Source organism: Macrobrachium rosenbergii, chromosome 48 (genome assembly GCF_040412425.1).
Source record: "Macrobrachium rosenbergii isolate ZJJX-2024 chromosome 48, ASM4041242v1, whole genome shotgun sequence".
Taxonomy (NCBI): domain Eukaryota; kingdom Metazoa; phylum Arthropoda; class Malacostraca; order Decapoda; family Palaemonidae; genus Macrobrachium; species Macrobrachium rosenbergii.
Window position 1 is genome coordinate 8,118,029 of NC_089788.1, and position 20,262 is coordinate 8,138,290.

The window sequence follows — 20,262 nt, forward strand, 5'->3', positions numbered from 1 at the left end:
TTATCATCTAGATGTTTCTAGTCAAATATTTCTTGTAAATAGTATTTTTTTATGCCATATGGAATGTACTGTAGTTTCTTGAGCTTGGGGGACTTCAAAATGGTAAAGGGGGTAAAATTTTCAATTTTTTCATACCTTTAGATATCCCATGAATACAGTACATTACTTCATATCACTAACAAAATTTATTCCCCTTCTATAAAAGATAGATAATTTTCACTCTAATTTCCATTGTAAGGAAAGAAATTAGTTTTCATTGTAAGGAAAGAAATTCTATTAGATGAATACATGCAGTAGTTGAAATCCACTTCATGTTTGAGAGTTCAGTTGAAATGGATGGAAACAAATATTCAACATGTTTTTTGTGTTGCAAGTGAGCATTGGATTATCTTCCCTCCTCAGATAACATTACTGGAGCATCTGCAAGGAGCATGTGATCAACTCTGCCAAGTTTTAAGTCCTGGAGAGGTTGCTAACCACCTCAGCAACCTCTTCAATGCCACACCTTTCGAGAGCACGAGAGAGCTCACCCGTGCCAAACTCAATGCCATGAAGAATTCCGTTAACTCGTCTTTATTTGATGATGATGGTAAGCTTATATGTGAAGAGAAGCTGTTTGTTTTACCATAAATCTCATCCCTCTCATGTGGGTTGACTAATTAGTTGCAATCTTTTGACATTATGTACAGTATGCATTTGTTCCTTTTATTTCTGCATTATATCGTGCATTTACTAAAGTGAGTTTATTGGGGTGAATAATTGTAATGATGTGTTTATGTATTGAAAATTGTATCTTAATTATAGATGCAGTATGTAACAGCTTAGAACTCGGTTACTAAAAAGATTTTGCATAGCTGTCTTTCAAAAAGCTAGGAAAGATTGAAAGCAAATAGTAAATGCAGAATTCTCTCTTGAATTTCAATACTTTAGTGTCATTAAGTCTTAATGCTGGATGAAAATGCATATAAATCTTGCAAAAATGGTCAGCACATATTGTCGGGTTCATGGTCATGGTGTTTACCACTTCTGCAAGATTTATATGCATTGTCAGGCTCATGGTTACCTACACTTGACTTTTCTTGTTGAAGTAAATCTCTTCTTTATTCTTAGTCTTGTGAGTAAATGTATTTTTATTCTTCCACTCTATTACATATATTTGTGGAGTTTTCAAGATTTTGTATTGTAATTAGATTGATGATTGTGCATGGTATGTTAAACATCCTTTAGAGAATTAGAGGTGGTTTGTCGTTTTTACATATTTTTTTATAAATATTTTTTTTTATGAATTACAGCATATAGATTGGTAATCTGTGCTCACATGCTGTAAGCCATTATTCTGCTTACACGTACTTGCCTTATTTCATCGTATACCATAGGCAGTGGATTTTATATGTGCCTGCTCTATAACTTGGTGCTATCCTCTTACAGATGGAAGAGCTGTTCTCTTAGAAACAATCTGCACTCATTTGAGACAACATCTCGAGGGTCGGCAGGAGCTACGTTTGTGTGGGGATGTCCTCTCTGATTTAGTTATTGTCATTCATAAGCATGTCAAGAGCCACTACAGTGGAAGGGTGAGTTGTATATGAACATGTATAGAAAATTTTTTTTTTTTTATTGCGAGTGTCCATTTCTATGCTGAGTTGTAATCGGTAAAGTATGCTTGCTCTACAGTGTTTTTGAGCCTCTTGGAAATAGACAGCAATTGCAAGACTTGTCGGAAATTAAAGTATGACATTCATACTTGTTAAGACGTTTATGTTTAGTTTCCTCAAAATAAACAGTAGATTGAGTTAGTTGAAAGATAGCTCTGTGCTTTCACTCATCAGTGCCTTGGTCTTTCGCTGCCAAGTTGCTCACTTTTCATGTTGCCTGTGATTATGTTCACTTCTCATGAGATTTCCGAAACTTTCATAGTTTTTTTAAGGCTTGGCCTGTATTGGCACCAAATTCATCAACTTTTTCATTATCACGTGTTCATTTTGTATATTATGTTCCCGACTTTGTGATACACTGGACTATGAATTAGGAATTGTAAAGGCAGTGAAAGACAGATTAGCCCCAGTCATAATGAAATGCAGAGAGAAAGTTTGATGACTGGTAAATGTGAATAGCCCATCCGTAGAGAGAGCAAAGACATCCATTGGATGCATATAGTCTTTACTACATATTAGAAATGTCCTGAGAAACAAAACAAATTTGAAGAGGTGGTCCTTAAGAATGTTAACATTAGAATAAAATGAGACCCACCTCTTTAGTGTAGGTCTTGGTATATTGTTAGGAATACACTCAAATCCTCATCAGAGGGAGTGAATCTAAATCAGTATTTCTACATGATCAGATTATATGTATCTTGTTCCTTTTTGATCATCTGGCTGCTTGACCAGTTTGGTTTATTGCAGGTATGCTGCCTATCTGCATCTCAATGGGGGCCATTAATCTTGGGTGTGGGTCATGAAGGTTAGGTATTTGACTCTCCATCAGTCCGAGAAATATACTGGATTATTAGCTTCTCTTACTAATCTGGAGAGTGCAAAGTTTCTTCAAGAATATGGCTGGTGTTTCTCTTAATTATTAAAAGATTTGTTTTCAGCCACCAATGGTATTGACTTACTTAGGACCCCCTCCACAACCCTACAGTGCTTCACCTTACTGATTTTGTATAGAATTTTATTATCCTTAACATTTATTTTATGACTAGAATCCCAAGTATGTAATGCTGTTGCATTATTTTTATTGTTAACATTAAAGGGTCTTTTGTGCTCCCTGATACATTTTTTTAGATTTCTTCCAATCTTCTCCATGTAAGGCAAACTTTAATCTTTACTATTGATGACATGTACCCTGGCTTCTTCCTTTTTTTTTATTTTTTCACTTTTGTTTTTACAATGGGATTTATGGATAGGATTGGCAAAATGACTTACAAATTTATGATGTTTATCCCCCAAGATTTTTGCTGACTTCTAATTTATTGCCTTATGGTAAATTCATTTCTCTTTCCATTGGCCACTGTTTTTTCTCTATTTGATGGTATTTACATCTTTCTATTTTTTGAGCAGAAACCAGGTTGGATATACTAAATCATGAAAACAAAGTTTGTTTGAAATTTACCTCTTTGTCAAATTAACCCGGTTTGCAAAGTCAGTGGGCTCTTAGGAAAAGACCTGCTGCTGCTCCTTTTTTAATGATTGAATTATGTTAAGAAAAATAGTGAATGTACTAATTTGTATGTGTGGCTTTATGGAAGCTTCTTTAGAGTACTTATATATATATAGATTTGTGATTTTGTAATCAAATTGTGCAGTAATGTTGGGCTTGTCCAAACCATCACATCTCCTTTTCATCATTACTCATATGCATATGGAGCTTCTGTATTATCCCTTACAGTATAATTTCTAACTTAATCTTGCCATCTGACTCCTAATATTCTTCTTGAAGCTTTATTCTCAAATTGGAAAAAATAATTTTGATGGAGTTCCATTGTTTTACCGAAATTTGTGTCTATCTAACTATATACATTGTACTATAGTTATTTAATATGGTATCCTTTTATTTCAGTTGCCACCTTCACTGCATCAAGATGTTGAAACAGTCATGTTGACATTGTTTGATGTTGTCGTGCAGTTGATCCTTTCTTTGGAGAGGACGGCACCAAGCTCAGTAAGTAGTGCGCTGTTGTACTAATATTCTATACGTTTACTTTTATAAATTAGGGAAGATTTTCTTCTCGTAATTTATGGAATACTGTAATAACATTTTTAATATACTGTACAAGTGTGTAAACACGTGCGCTCTCTCTCTCTCTCTCTCTCATATCTTTTAACAAACATCACGTATATACTAATTTCAGTATACAGTACAGTAATACTGTATCAAGAGAATAGTTTATGTTGACATTCATCTCAAGCTGAAAAGATGCATTTTTGAGGTTTAACCTCAAATTTTATCATCATGGGTCAATAAACTGTATAAGAAAATAACTAAGAGAGCTATACCTTCTTTGAATTACGTATTCCGTATGCCTTCATGTAGTAAAATAAATATGTGATACTGTAGCCATGAATATGTAGCATTTGCTGTGGTATATTGAGTAGAGTTTTCTTGGCACTCATTAGGAATACATAGAAATATGTTTCATTTTTCCTGTTATTAATTATTTGCAGGGTACGCTAGTTGCTTGTTTAATGGGGATCTTGCAGTTAATGGAAGAAGCTCATTACAGCAGACTCTGGGATGCTAATGTAGGGGCAGATGCTCATCGCCTCCGGCATCTCTTGTATTCGACTACAGTCCTTTTGTCAGATCTGGTCAGGGCAGCGGTTTTCCCCAGCGACTGGTTTGTCATGAGGATGGTAACCAACCACACAATACTGACTGCCATGCAAGAAATAGCACAGCCACTCATATCAACATTCTTGAAACAGGGACGCTTTGATAATCAGGTAATATACGCAGTGTTCTTTTCCTGCTGTTGATGATAGTTTCTTTATTCTTGGTTTTCACAATTACCATCTTGTTACATATTTAAGCAGTCTTTCTGTAAGGTAAATTTCTATACATTAGACTGCAGTAGATGTACCATTTATTTTTTCAGTTTTATATTGTTCTCTTGTGGCCGTGTTTCCGAAGATCTTGCATAATTTCTTGGAGAATAAAAATGGTGGTACTGAAGGCTATAATTGTACTTCATATTCACTGTTATACATTGAACCCCCCGTATTCGCGGGGGATGCGTCCCACACCCCCCTGCGAATGGGTCAAATCCGTGAATGCTTTAAACCCCTCTAAAAACACTTAGAACTGCCCATTTTGATAGCTTAAACACAGAAAAACCCTGTAAAAATCCTTATACCTGAATATTTTAATAGTTTTATCACAAAAAGTGCATTTATTCATGAAAATTATATGAAAATACAGTAATTAGTGAATATTTCTCAGTGAAAAATACCCCGAATCGGCGAATTTTCTGCAAATGATGGCTAGATATGTTCCACAGAGAAACCCGCGAATGCATGAGTCCGCGAACGTTGACAACTTGAATACGGGGGGTTCACTGTAATCACTATTTATAAGGGATCGTATGTGTTATGCATTGATATCCACATCAAGGCATGTTCATGGCAAGTGTATACAGTAAACCCCCAGTATTTTGGGGGGGATGCGTACCTCACCCCCGCGAATAGCTAAAATCCGCGAATACTTAAAACCCCTCTAAAAACACTAGGAACTGCCTATTTTGATAGTTTAAACATAAGAAAAACCTTCTAAAAATGCTTATACCTGAGTATTTTAATAGTTTTATGACAAAAAGTGCATTTAGTCCTGAAAATGATATGAAAATACAGTAATTAGTGAATATTTCTCGGTGAAAAATACGGCGAATGGGCGAATTTTCCATGAATAATGGGTAGATACATTCCACAGAGAAATCTGCGAATACGTGAGTCCGCGAATCGTGAGAACATGAATACGAGGGGTTTACTGAAACAATTATTACAATACCTTGAAGTTATGTACTAGTGGACAGAAAATAGGTAACATTCTTTGTTTTTGGAAAGAGAAACCCACAAGATTCTTGTGTATAACTTGTTTACTGATAAATATTTACAAGTTATACACAAGAATCTTGTGGGTTTCTCTTTCCATCTTCAGAAGAAAACTGAAAGAAGTTTTTGTTTGGTTCATTCTTTGTTTTAATATATATTTTACCAATATGCCAGATAATATTCCCACTGTTCTATATGGTTGCTGCTAGCCTTGAATTGGTAAGACTTTTTGAAGTCATTTTACATAATGGATACACAAAGTATTCATTACATTCATGAAAAAAGCAGCTAAAGCAGTAGTGTCAAGATGACAATCAGACAAGGCAACAAGAAGAGGCAAGTCGTAAGTTGATTGACTGACTGATATGAAAAACTGTTTTCTTGACCAAAAAATAATAAAACTGCTATTTACACACCCTCTGCATATGTAGTCATATGATTTTTACATTGTAACCCTCTTTGTTTTGATCAACTCATACCATCCTTGGCAGACTTCTAGATCATTTTTATTTTCCAGAAAATATGAAAGGTGATTTTTTTTATCTTTTTATCTCTGGTCTTGTTATGCTATTAATGTACTCATCCTTTTTTTTTTTTTCAGCTATGGAGCAACTATTTGAATTTGGCAGTTGGATTCTTAACGCAGCCTTGTTTGCAGTTAGAACACTTTTCACAGCAGAAGCGCCACAAAGTATTAGAACGGTACAATGACATGAGAGTACTCATGGGCTTCCAAATCCTATCCATGTGGCATAATCTAGGTATAACTATTTTTTCAAGTTGTTCGTAATTTAGATTTTCATAAAAGAGCATTTAACCCTATTTCTTATTCATGGCAGTCATATTATTGTGAGTTTTAAGCTTATTCCTTTAGTTGTCAAACTTTATTTAAGGTGATATTGTAACACAGTACTGTAGGAAAACTTCAGAGATGAATTTTTATGTCTTATTCCATATTGTCCTCATAGTACTTAACCTCTTAGGTGATAAGTATTCTTTGGGAAAGGTGGAATGCGTCATTAATTTCTCTTCTCTTTTATGCAGATGACCATCGCCTTCATTTTATACCTGGGATGGTTGGACCATTCCTAGAGGTTACATTAGTACCTGAACCAGAACTTCGTAAGGCAACTCTTCCTATATTTTTCGACATGATGCAGGCGGAACAACAAGCAAAGGGCAATTTCAAACAGGTAATTTTTTTGCATGTATCCTTTTTCTTCTTAGGTTAGTGGCTGTGTAGATTTTTTTTCATCATTCAGAAGGCATAAAGAGGTTACAGAAAAATAGTTTCAAGTCAGTAGGTAGCAGAGTTGCTTCTGGAGTTTGGGGAGCAAACTCATGTCTGAGATGATCTGCTGATAAATGAATGACCATTAGAAGAAACGAAAAAGATTGGAATGTTTTATGTAGCTATATATGACTTATATTGGTATGATTTTGAATTATTATATAAAAATCTTGCTGTTAAAGGAGATATCCCTCAACCACACAAACCAGAGAGTTAGATTTGGATTGGATCAGTACAGTATATTGTATGTTACAGTAAACTACAATAATTTCAATGAATAAATACCATAAAAAATGAGTGATGGTGCTTTGTCACCAAACAGTATTAGACAGGCAACACCAAAGGGAACCTTACCGACCTTGAAACCTTTGTGCAAGTGATGTTGTGACTTAAGAGCCCACAGTCAGGCTGTTCCAGTGCTAGGGCCTTTATCTCAAAAGGGTGGGGCAGAGTAATTGTGTAGTGCTTTGAACCTTATGTGAAAACAGAGGTGCCAAGATGTTTATTTTTTATTATATGTGTTTTGTGTTGTTATAGTATCTTGTAAGTGCAAATAGAACTACTGCAATCTGCTGTTTTTGTTAGGCTATATTATACAGTATACAGTGTACTGTACTGTATGTATTTTTAGAAGGTATTCGTTTTGCTGATTTATCTAAGAAATTGACTGGTAAGTATACCATTATTTTAAATTGGATGATAATTACAACATACTGGTTAGGATAGGCTGTTGATTACTTTATATGGAATTGATGTACACTGTAAATTATTTAAGTTGGCCCTTAGGTACTGTTGTTTAGATTAAGTCCTCCGTACCTAACAGAATTCATTATTTACCAGGATAGGCAGACCCCAACTGTCCTTTAGGTTGAGACACCATAGTATATATATATTTTATGATAAATTTAATTCATTAATTACCAAACATTGTTATTGCATTTGTGAATGCAGTAATAAAATCCCAAATTTATCCATACTGTAACACTTTTAGTATAAAAACTTAGCTGGCTGTAAAATATCAAAATACGTAAGGTATGTTCATATGCTATGCAAGGTGTCCAAATTTGAATGTGAGCAGGTGACTGAAGATCCTACCATTTTGTAAATGTGGAAAAGTTTCTTATGAGTGGCAGAAGCAAGGAATGGCCCATTGCACTGGAGCAAATATCCTAGAGACTGAATATTTATATATATAAGTACCCAAGCTATTGTAGCTAGGACTAAGAAGAAGCAGGCAGTGGCTGCTAATGACTCATCAGGTAGACCTGTAGGCTCCTCAAAACTTCCCACTCAGTCTCATAGGGACAATAATGTTGTGGTTTGCCAATGAAATACATCAAGCCTTAAACTGGATATGAACTTTGAAATGAGCTATTCAGATGATTGGTAGAAATGCCTGGAAAAGGCTCATCAAAAATGAGCTGAGAAGATTGGTGCTGATGAATATCCCCAGACTTGACAGTCTTTTGTTCTGTAGCTCATGATATTCGACAAAAGCCAATATGAAGAAAATTAGTGTATTGGACAGTTGTAATTAGTGTACCCTTTTTATTAGCTAAGATAATTTATCGAAAATTTTAGCTCTGCACTATCGCCAGTATTAGATGCTTGAAATGTTAAAAATTTTTAGTAAGGCGACATAATAGTTTCATTGGTTTTATGTAATGATGTATTTTTCTTGATTCCAGGTTGAAACAGAACTGATAGACAAGTTAGATATCTTGGTTAGTGAAAATAAAGGCGATGACGAGTATCGGCAGCTTTTCAACACCATGTAAGTATGAATGTCAGTGGAGCGTTACAGAAGTGTCCAGGTGATATATGTAACTGAAGTATGAATTGTACAGTGAAATATTTTTGGGTTTTAACTTGTTGCCTGTAAGATCAGTGAGATATGTCTTTAAGCCTTTCAAATTGATTTCATGCCTACTCCCAGGGAACATTTAAGTGCTGTGTAAGTGTTTACAATTTGGTGCATGTCAAGTAGTTTTTGCACTTGTTGGTCATTGCTAGCATCTTGTTCATTTTGTAGTAATTTTTGAATTTAATTTTTCCTATCAGTTTTATATATTGCATAGATGATGCTAAGTTTCTGAAACAGTTTTTGTAGGGTGTCACAGGGCGAGCAGATTTTCTTCTTAAATTATGTTTAGGTTCCAGGGAAAATATACTTTATTTTGTTACTTCGCCAGAAGAGATGAAAATGAAAATTTTGTTATATAAACCATTTAGGCTATAGACTGTATCATCTTTAGATGGTGTCTTTTAAGAGGTGCTCAGACTTCATGAGAATCCATTATGATATAATTTAGGATGCTGTTTACAGATGAGGAAACCAAGAAAATTGCATTTTAAATTCCTGTAACTTTTTTTGCATTTTGAAATTTACAAAAGAAGCTTGTAGATCAAGTTAATTCTTTGGGCTACAGTGAAATTTGGTTCTGTACAGTCTCACCAGATCATCTCATGAGACCTTGGCTGATGCCTCTGAGGTCTTTCATCTTTCAAGATCTGTCAAGTTGATGTGGCTTAGAATCCTTTGCATAGAATGAGGTTCCGTATGATTAATAGTTGTGGAATAGAGTTTGTTATTGTAGAAACATTATGGTTGCATGAGCACAACATCTATTCCACTTATCTTCTAATGCATAAGGACTTAATTCATTGTGTACAACCACTGTGTTTGGAGTGAAACATAGTGTGATTTGGAAAGGAGAAAAGAGCATTGAGAGAAGTTGAATTCTTTAACTTTAAATTGTGTTGGGCCTCAATCTTTTTGGTAGAAAATATCATAGCTTTCCAGGGAGAAGTGCTTCTCAGTAAGTGGATTTTTGACTGCCAGCCTACCATCTTGAATTTCTGTTGGTATAGTAGTGTTTTTAAGATGGTATAACATTTTTAAAAGCCTTTTCAGTTCTGTGTAAATAGTATGGATAGATGCAATACAAATGTTTGTTTCCAAGTTGATTAGCTATTACAGTGTCATGCCCCTTGAGAAAGGTTTCCAACTACAGTTTGTTTCTGGAGGCACTTTGTAACTGGTACTTTTATGGCCATGTGTAAAAGGTAATTTTTAAGCTTCTGCACTACTACGTATTTGTATCCTAGTGTTTTCATGGATATCTTGGGATATAAGTTTCTTGTAGTTGTAAACTAGACACGTTGATAATCCTGTAATTTTTTTTTTGCAATGTGTATTTATTGTTTAACGTGTATAGTTATTAGTCACCGAACTGTGTCTACCAGTCATCAAGGCTTAAGTAGAGTAAGAGGTTGTATTCATGGAACATGAAAATTTTTAAAATTTTATACTTTTCAGTTCTTTTGTTTGACAACCTAGTGGTTTGGCCTAAATTCATAATCCTTTTTTTTTTCAATTGCTTTGATAAATGTTTATATATTTTTTGCAGACTACTGGAAAGGGTGCGATCTAATGACCCCGTATGGCGGGAATCTGGCACTGCATTTATCAACTCTGTAACAAGACTTCTAGAGCGTCTTTTAGATTACCGCAATGTAATGCAAGGTGATGAAAATTGTGACAAAAGAATGAGCTGTACAGTCAATCTGTTGGTAAGTTGAACAAACAATTTTCCCTATTTTGTAGAATGTGTTATTTAGGAGGAGTACAAATTCATATCAGTTCTGGCAGTGTTCTTGGCCCATATTGATAAGGTAAAACTTTATACAGTAATCACGTACTTTTGTTTTAAATTCATGGTTATAAAAGTAAAGATTGTTGCATTAACTGTAGTCTTGGGAGTGCAGTGTCTGGAGATGAGCAAAATCATGATCATTACCTTGTATAATACACAACATTATTGTAAGGTTGTTGTATATCATTAGATGTATGCATCAGAAAAAGTAACTGTAAATTTGAATCAATTTTTAAGTCTTTATTTAACATATATTGTTACCCATTAAATGTATATGTATTTCAGAACTTTTACAAGAATGAAATCAATCGCCAGGAGATGTACATTAGGTATATCATTAGATGTATGCATCAGAAAAAGTAACTGTAAATGTGAATCAATTTTTAAGTCTTTATTTAACATATATTGTTACCCATTGAATGCATATGTATTTCAGAACTTTTACAAGAATGAAATCAATCGCCAAGAGATGTACATTAGGTATATATACAAGTTGCACGATTTGCACCTTCCAGCGGGCAATTTCACAGAAGCAGCATTTACCCTTCAACTACATGCTAGTCAATTAGCTTGGACACAAAGGATGTTGCATGCAGATCATTTGTATCCTGCGCAGACAGAAACACAAAGGAAAGAGTTGATCTACATGAAGATCATTGAGAATTTTGATAAAGGAAAGGTATGTGAAAGTTTAAAAAGACCATTTTGAGTTGTTTCAGAGTTGTTAATTCAAGTTAATTGTATGTAGTACAAAATTGGAATATATTTTTGTTTTGCTTCCTTTTTTTTTTGCACAGCTGTCTTGGAGGAATCTAATTTTAACCTTTTCACACTTTTGCTACGTGTCAAATTTGTCCTTGCATCTCACATACAGTGGTTACTTACCAGTTATTCACTTTGAGCATTTATTATATAGTTATTTCAGGATGGAATATTTGTTTTGTGTGGGCTTTCCTCTCATAAAGTCTACTGCCCAAAATACTACCTTTTTTTCTATTAAACTGTAAGTTGAAGTTCCTTTGGGGTATTTGATGACCACAAAATAATAATAATAATAATAAAGAACTGTGCTTATCTTGAGTCCTTTTATATTTAGTACTTGGTTGGGGTGTTACACCAATGTGTCAGATTGAAAAGGGGAATCGAACAGATTCCAGAAAGCTATCTGCACAGATTTATCCTTAAATATATGTACATGTACATAACTGTGGATATGTTTCTCCAATAATAATAATAATGATAATAAACTCAATTGCAGTTATATAATAATCACTATGCTGTAAAATTTTTACATATTTGCCAGAACCAGTATCCTTTTGAATTCCTACCATGAAGGTTTTTTTCCTTGGTGACTCTCTGTGATACATTCTATATACAGTGTTGGGATGAAAGGTCCTTACAATTCTGGGTTCTCTGATATTTTTTTGTAGTTAATTGAATTTTGATCTTCTGCATTCTTTTGAACAATTGCTGTTGGTAATGCACTGAGTGGCACAACTAGCAGACATTCATATGTCATCAGTGGCATGCTGGTTATCTTTTATTATTTATTTTGTTTCTTAGGTTATGAATGATCTTTGATGGTTTTTTGTTATGATTTAGGTAGCAGTGCTATTTATAAAGGAACTGTGTTGCAGTAGTGACAAATAGTTTTTATGAAAATTCATGATTTTTTTTATGTAAAACATGGATTTTGCACACTGTCACTTTTTTGTGCACATAGTTTAGTAATTTCAGTAACATTTTGTGTGTAGCATATTCTGATTGTGAATCTCGATTTTTATTACAATATATTTGTGAATGTTTAATTGTTCTTTGTCACTTTATTGTTTGGGATGGGAAAAAAAAGTATACCTTAGTTTTACCAGACCACTGAGCTGATTAACAGCTCTCCTAGGGCTGGAAATGAGAAGAGCACTGGCTTTGTGAAGGAGCTTCATTGATTACCATGAATATACTAAATTTGTACTTAGTACATTTAATGTGATTTAACTTATTTCTTTTTACTTCAGTGTTGGGAAGAAGTTATTCCACTCTTAGTACATTTAATGTAATTTAATTTATTTCTTTTTATTTCAGTGTTGGGAAGAAGGTATTCCACTCTTAGAAGAATTAGCAGCCCAGTATCGAATTCGGCTATTTGATTATCAAAAGCTGAGCGAGGTGTTGAAACGGCAAGCAAGGTTCTATGAAGAAATTTTGAGTTGCAACCGTCACGACAATGAGTATTTTAGAGTCGGCTTTTATGGCTTGGGTCTTCCATTGTTTGTTCGGGTAAGATTCCTCTCTGTTATGTTTGTAGCTGCTTGTAACTTTGTGTAACATAAAAGTGACGTATTCAGTCTTTACTGGAGCCTGCAAAGATGTAACTCAGTGACCATCAGCATTAGATGTCACTGTCAACTTTTATTCCCCTTACATGTATATCAAGTGCGGTATTAGATGATTGAAAATTTTATTTAAGAGCATTTATTAATTTTTGTAGTTGGAAAATAGGTTATACATGGCCCATATCTGTATAAAGTTATTCTGTTTCTTTGATGATACGGTAGTTGTTTATGAAATCCTGATACTTAGTATAAAATAATCCAGTCTCTTTAGTTGATATTTACAGAATAATTGGGTGATATTTACAGAAATTTTATTCTTGTGTGTCTTATGTTGGCTGTAAACTCATTCTTGTTTGTCTGTTTTTCTAATAGTATTTTTGTTGTCAGCTCTTAGATAATTAGAATTGATTTTGTTTCATGTCTCTCCAGAATAAAGCATTTATCTATCGAGGCCTGGAATACGAACAAATAAGAGATTTTACTCAGCGTATACAAACTGAGTTCCCCCAGGCAAAAATACTCCCACCTAACACTCCTCCAGATGATACCATTCGTTCATCTGATGGGCAGTATATCCAGGTAAGTCTCTTATTCAGTTTTGATGTTTGATACATTACATTTTATCTCCCTTGTTTACAGATAGAGTACTTTATAGGTATCAAAAGCCAAGTAATGCATAAATACTGTACTGTATCCTTTCAGTAGTAAGGAATAGAGAAATATCTCACAACCGTTAGTAAAATAGGGGTTATCTTCTCCAGCGTCTTAACACTAAACTCCACCACTAGTAACTGTTGATTGTATAAATTATTGTTCCTATTTGGTATCACATTCTGTCACTTTTAAAATGTATAATCTGAAACTCTTGTTTATGGAAAACCTTTATTTGGCTGGTTTTCAGTCAGGAAATATTTGTTTTTAGTTCTTTTGTAGTTTCTGTTTTGATGCAAGCAAGTATATTTATACCCAAAGCTGTATATTCTAATTTTTGGAAAAATAGAAATATTTGAGATTTTACAGTATATTATTAGGCAGGCAATTTTTATGGACTAATCGAATCTATTTTCTCGTTTCAGATTTGCGCTGTGAAACCTATCCCAGAACCTAACCCAAAGTTTGATGGCTTGGAAGTTGATGAGAGGATTCTCAAGTACTATGCTGTCAATCATGTTCGCTGTTTCTTCTATGACAGAGCCACATATCGTGGAGGTGCAGACAAGGATAATGAGTTTAAGGTATTCATGTATTCTGTTTGTATGCATACATTTGACTAGTGTTTGCAACTTTTATTTATGTTTCAATTTTGTTAACGGTCACTATGGTTTACTAGTAGTTTTTAAAAGGTCTTCTATGAAAGTGATTGGATTTGTAAATACTGTACTACAACATACAAAATATACTAAAATATTGTGTGCTTTTATTATAGAATCTCTGGATTGAGAGGATAACATACACAATCGAGTCAGAGTTGCCAGGAATTCTCAAGTGGTTTGAAATAATAGACCAGAGGATAGAACAGTTGTGTCCGCCCCAATGTGCCTGTGAGACTGTGGAGAAAAATAATAAGCAACTGAAACAGATGTCCCTCCAGTACAGAGCTAATCCACATGTAAGAAGTGTTGAAAGATCTGTTGGCTTTAACTTTTTGAGTCCCTTAAACAATTAATATTATTAAGGGAGGAGTTAAATTGCATTCATAGGATTTGTTGTCATTCATTAGTTTAGATTTAAATGCAGAGCCCTGTATTTTTATTTTCTGAATCCATCTTTTTTTTGGGGGGTATCTTCTCTCTTACTTTTTCAATGTTGGAAAGAGTGAATTGACACATCATGAATGTTAAATATTTGTCATTATTTTATTCAGTAATTTTAACTAATTAATGATCAACCAAGCTTTACATATAACTAGAAATTGTCTGTTGAGCCTCAGAATAATTAGAAGGCCCAGACCTATTTTTCAGGGTAAGTATGAGGGGGGTAGCCTGGAGATGAGTCAAGATTTGTAAAAGCTAAAGCCCAAGAAAGACATGAGTTGTGAGATTTCACAAAGGCCCCTTGCATTGCATTGTGTTAGAGGGTGTGATGATGACCATATAGTTAATCTCTTCATTTAATTTTGTATCAAAATTTTGTGATTTATTCAATGCAAGAGTCCACAAGTAAGAGTGTTATTCAAAAAGTCTTTCTTTGTTATAATTTATAGCATATTTTCCCTCTTTGTGACAGGACAACATCCAGCCGTTTACAATGAGGCTTCAAGGCACCATTGATGCTGCAGTAAATGGAGGCATAGCCAAATATCAAGATGCCTTCTTTGGCCCTGATTATCTCCACATGTATCCCGAGAATTCAGAACATGTTAATAGGCTAAAAGTCCTTTTTAATGAGCAGGTAAGGCTGGCTGTTTGACTGGGTAAATACAGTTTGTTAAAGACACCACCCTACTTACAAACGAGTTACGTTCCGGATGGCCGTTTGTATGTTGAATTGTTTGTAAGTTGGTTACTGTACTCTTCATGTCTATTTAAGTACAGCATGAAATGAAATCAATACAGTACTGTGCATTTTTTCATTCTAAAACACTTTACACTGTACGAACAGTACTGTATGCACAGAACAGGTGCTCAAAACAAAATTTGAACTTCTGGGTGGAAAAGGGGAGCACTCTTAATTACAATTTTAATTTGTAATCATGTTTGTTTGTATCTATGAATGTTTGTAAGTTGAATGTTCGCAAGTAGGGTGGTGTCTGTATTACCTTTTAAAGAGAAAGCATAATATTGTATTAATTCGGTACCTATATTATACAAGAATTTTTGCTTTAATTTTCCCTGATCAGAAGTTACTTATTTACTCATATGTAGAGGCAGGTATTATTGTAAATTTGTTGGCAGACAAAAAGACTTTATCGTAGATGTATGTATGGATAAGAAATATAGAGGGTAGTTTTATTGCATAACATGTTTTAAAATAAAAAGTAAACTATCGAACATTATTTCATAAGAATTTTACTCTTTTGACATATTTTTTAAGTATGATTGGCTTTTGCTTCAGGGTAGGAAAACTTGAGCCATGTATTTATGTCGTATATTCTTCTCTCTTCTATTGTTTAATCATAAATAATAGTCTCATATTTATATTCTTACCTCCTATTGAACTCTTGTTAAGCATTTTTTAGACTATATTACAATGTAGGTGGCTGCAGCATTGCCCATCTGTACAAAAGTTTAAATAAATAACCAGCTCTGGTAGAATGAAGAAAGTAAATTTAGTCAGTAGGATCAATAGTTTAATAATAATTGTACTGGGTTAATGAGACTTCTGAGACTTTTCTAGACCCTTTTAGCATTGGCCCAAAGGATTTGTTTTTAATGAGAGATGAAAATTAAAGCAAGAGAAAGTTGAAGTTTGATTGCAGAGTGGGAAGACCAAAAGCAAAGGCTGGGAAGGGAAAGGCAGAAGTTAATATTTCTTTCAGAAGTTGTAGGACTTAATGCAACTGAAATCATAGAAAAGATTACGCAAAGGTTTTCAGGTATATGGGGGTGATTAATGATTTATTTAAGCTTTCTATATTCATTTGTTGTTTTAAGTTGATAAGGGCCAAAAGAAAGCAGCCTAACTAGATTTATCAAAACATGAATGTTTTGATACTGTTTTTTTAGATGGTAAGCAATACTGTATTGAAGAAAAAGGTTGAAGTAAGCATCAAGGAAATTAGGTAGTCAGTGTTTGGAAAAAATATATAGTTGTAGTGATAAGATATAAATTCAATTCTGTTATCTTTAATTTGTGTACATGATGGAATAGAACTTATGCAGTAAGTTACACCCTGCTCGCAATATGTCATATTCAAATTTACATTGAAGAGATTTTATTGATTGGTGCAACTTTCTTTATATATCACTAGTTCTGCAGTTTTTAATTTTTGTTGTTGTTTCAGACTTTGATCCTAGAGGGTGCTCTTGAACTTCATGGAAAGATTGCACCACTGGCCAACCAGCCCTTGCATAGACGTCTAGTAGAGGTAACTTGGTATTGATAGTTTTGATATTTACTACATGCACTTTTTTAGATGTATGTTGTTGCCAGTTTCAGAGATTTAGTGTTGATTAAAATGTCTTTCGTGATATTAATCACAGAAAGTTCAATTTTGACTGGTAGATGTTAATTATAGAAGTTTTAAACTTTTGGATGGCATAGCCAAAATTTACTTCTTACCACCCTTGCTTGATCTTCAGACATACAGTTAAGCATTCTAATTTCTAGTGAAACTGGAGTAAATGATTCTCCCACCTAGGTGGATGTTGCCAGTTTAGGGGCTTTGTATGGATTAGTTTCTTCCACGATACTAATCACGTACCTTTGGAAAAATTCTCATTTAGAGTAATTTAATTTACCTTTACTGCTGGTCTGTTCAGATTGACTTTTACTGTATATTTGAATTTGTTTCATCAATTTTTTTTTTACATTTGATAGTAATGGATCAGCTTTCTTAGTAATGTTATATTAGTTTCACTCTTGTGTTTGATATCCTCTTTGCTGGTGGTACTTTTTTTAATTTTGATGGCAAATGGAACGTAAAAACAGATACATCATATATCCTTTATTTTTAGGTATTTGAAGACTTACGAAATAAGGTACGAAAGATATGCTCAACTCCTCAGTCCCAGAGATCCGTTTCGTCTCTGCAGTCCACACCTCCTCCACCTCTCACACACAGACGAGCTGACTCTGATCCTGCCACTGAATTCAGGAGAATTGGTTCCATTATCAAGTTAGTCAGGTTTCTTGATGTATTTTGAAAATTATATTGAAAAACTTCCTCCAAGATGTCCTGTTGGTTTAATAGAATGGTGCATACGGTATTGTGTATTTTTTCCATCTCCAAATTATTATAGTTATTAAATCTCAAATATGATAAACGATTGTACTGAATTTATTCTAATTTTTCTCTTATTTTACAGTTCTCCTTTACCACCACTGCCTTCAGACAAGTGTGCTGCTAGTTTAAGTTCTTCATCAACATCAGGACACTCATCACAACGTTCATCACAGGCATCTTCCCTCTATGCTCACTTTCAGTCTGCATCCCATGATGATGAATTGTATGCCAAACCTCAGGTAATGTATTAAGCTGTGGAAGGCAGTCCCTGGTTAACGGCGATTCGGTTGTATGGGGCTTGTTTAGCGACAAAAATCAGCAATATTCGGTGCCGAAAATTGGGTATTGGCACCGATACATACCTAACAGAGGCACGATAACCAAAAATTGACACTTTTCAGTGCTGATAAGCCCCGAAAATCGCCGATTTTCGGTTAGAGGTGATTTTCGGTTATCATCACACCAGAACAGAACCCCTGCCAATAACCGGGGACTGCCTGTAGCTTGTGTTTTTAGGGTTCTCTCGAAAGGGATAGAAATGGATTGAGGTTATGTAAGTTATTATTAGTATTGATTGAGACCTGTAAGTACTTTTTCCAATTAAAAACTTTCCTAAAGACCTATTTATGATAAATAAATAGTCTTAATTTTTTGCTAACATATCATAGCCTTAGGACGTTGGTATATGTTGAAAAATGAAAGACCCTATTGTGTATGCCCAGACCATGCTGTAGAGGCCATGGAAATCTCTATTCCTCTTGATCATCACATTCATCAGCATGTAGTAGATATAGTTAACATCAAGAACAGAAGCACATCCCTAGCTACTAACTTGATGATGAATGAAGGAATCCTAGTCTGAGAAGAGCAGCCCTTTATTTGATAAAATCTTTGAAGGCACTACTCTGGCAGAGGAAGGTGATGGGGAGCATTACTAGGATGGTCAAAACCCTAGCTGGAACTGCTACCCTTTGTATGCAGCAAGACACTCTTAAGAATGGAATTCAGTGACTTTCCCAGAGGAAGCTCAAAGGTCTTCATTCTCAATACATCATCATTATCTAAGGAGCAGCAGCCAAAGCATCGTGCAAAGATTGGGAGGGTTGTTCTTTGAAAAACTGTTGTAGGCATAGTTGAGGATTTCCATGAAGGAATTGTCCAATGCTTGCAAATCCTTTGCATTTGCCTCATCTGAGTTTTGAGAGATCAACACTATCCTTAGGAGAATCAAAACTGGCTCATAGGAGTACAGTGGTGTCGGGGGTGGGTGGGGATCTTGAGTCCATGGGATCTGGTGGATGAGTGTGTAAAGAAACCTTACTTAAAGATGGTGAGTTGGCATTTGAAGGAGATTAGGGAGGGAAGAATGACTTGGAGAAGTGTGAGGAGAAGCATTACTTAAGGACACAGTTGGAGAGAAGACAGTCAGGTAGTGGCACTATTCATGTATGGATTACAAGAAGAGAGCTAATTGTGGGACAGAAAGATCCAGAAGCTCAGTTTGTGGTGTCTTTTTTGGCCTCATTACAGTCAACAGGTGGGTAGTTAGTAACTTGACTTTTCCTAGGTGGAGTGACTCAGAACTACTGCAATGACCTGTAGAAGGCCAGTACAAGTCATGACTGTCGGGGAGACTGAGAAAACTTGCATACATGAGACTGCTGGTAGTTGAGTCCTTAGAAGGCCTCGTGATATGGTGAGAAGGGTCAGCTCTCGTCTCAGTATTCGAAATTTTGGGAGAGGAGTGCTCCTAGGAGGAGGAGGCATTTCACCTAAAACCATTGACAGATGTTCCACAGGGGCCAAGTTGGTGGGAAGAGGAATAGCCCGTGGGTGAGGTCCTGAGGAAGACAGGGCACAGCCAAATTACAGACAAAGAGCAGTGTTGAAGTTGAAGATGCAACAGCTGCTATGGCCACGGGAACCATTGAGTACTCAGGAGCAGTTATAGGCTGCCTGACACAAGAAGTCGTGAATATATTCGCTCTCATTCTAGATTACAACGTGTGCTCAAATGCTCTTGTTTCAACCCAAAAGTCTTCTATGTTGTGTTTTAAAACCTGTGCTTCATTTCATAGTTTTCATTCAACAAGGAAGCTTGGTCCTTTGTACACCAGCAGAATAAATATTTTGTGTCATCTAACACTTAGTTGTAGTTAACTGGATACTAATTTCCAAGAGATTTGTTTTACCTGCATAAGGAAAAGACTAGGTAAAATAATGTTTGTAAACAGAATACTAATACATGTATATCCTCAGAGTGTTAATTAAATTTTATGTACCACACTGCAAGTTTATGATGTTCTAGTGCTTATACACTGCAATTTCAAATATAAGGAAAATATGGGAAATATTCTTATTTATGGTCCTCAACTAATGATTTATTCTTTTGTCAAAACTAATAGGAATGGGATGAAGGTGTAGGAGGAAGTCAACGGGATTCCAGACCTCGTTCAGCATTCATTACGGACAGCAGAGGCTCTTCACCCAAGTCGTTAACTAAATCCCTCAACAGTGATTATGTGATAGTACCATCATCGAAGGCAGTGTAAGT

The 20,262-nt window shown here is 34.9% G+C and overlaps 1 protein-coding gene across 12 annotated transcripts in view; it reads left to right on the forward strand.

Moving 5' to 3' along the window:
• spg (dedicator of cytokinesis spg) overlaps positions 1-20,262 on the forward strand; it is a 64,127-nt gene that overhangs the window by 23,885 nt on the left and 19,980 nt on the right. For 6 of the 12 annotated variants that reach the window (XM_067091253.1, XM_067091263.1, XM_067091258.1 and 3 more), the window contains exons 19-37: positions 403-589; positions 1,429-1,574; positions 3,559-3,660; positions 4,164-4,442; positions 6,148-6,307; positions 6,591-6,739; positions 8,526-8,611; positions 8,774-8,791; positions 10,248-10,410; positions 10,930-11,172; positions 12,573-12,767; positions 13,253-13,402; positions 13,900-14,058; positions 14,250-14,432; positions 15,050-15,214; positions 16,767-16,850; positions 17,440-17,600; positions 17,791-17,947; positions 20,114-20,256. In XM_067091253.1, coding sequence (XP_066947354.1) covers positions 403-589; positions 1,429-1,574; positions 3,559-3,660; positions 4,164-4,442; positions 6,148-6,307; positions 6,591-6,739; positions 8,526-8,611; positions 8,774-8,791; positions 10,248-10,410; positions 10,930-11,172; positions 12,573-12,767; positions 13,253-13,402; positions 13,900-14,058; positions 14,250-14,432; positions 15,050-15,214; positions 16,767-16,850; positions 17,440-17,600; positions 17,791-17,947; positions 20,114-20,256 — 2,930 coding nt within the window. The remainder of the gene's footprint in view (positions 1-402; positions 590-1,428; positions 1,575-3,558; positions 3,661-4,163; positions 4,443-6,147; positions 6,308-6,590; positions 6,740-8,525; positions 8,612-8,773; positions 8,792-10,247; positions 10,411-10,929; positions 11,173-12,572; positions 12,768-13,252; positions 13,403-13,899; positions 14,059-14,249; positions 14,433-15,049; positions 15,215-16,766; positions 16,851-17,439; positions 17,601-17,790; positions 17,948-20,113; positions 20,257-20,262) is intronic. The other 6 variants (XM_067091262.1, XM_067091256.1, XM_067091260.1 and 3 more) reach the window with 1 other exon arrangement.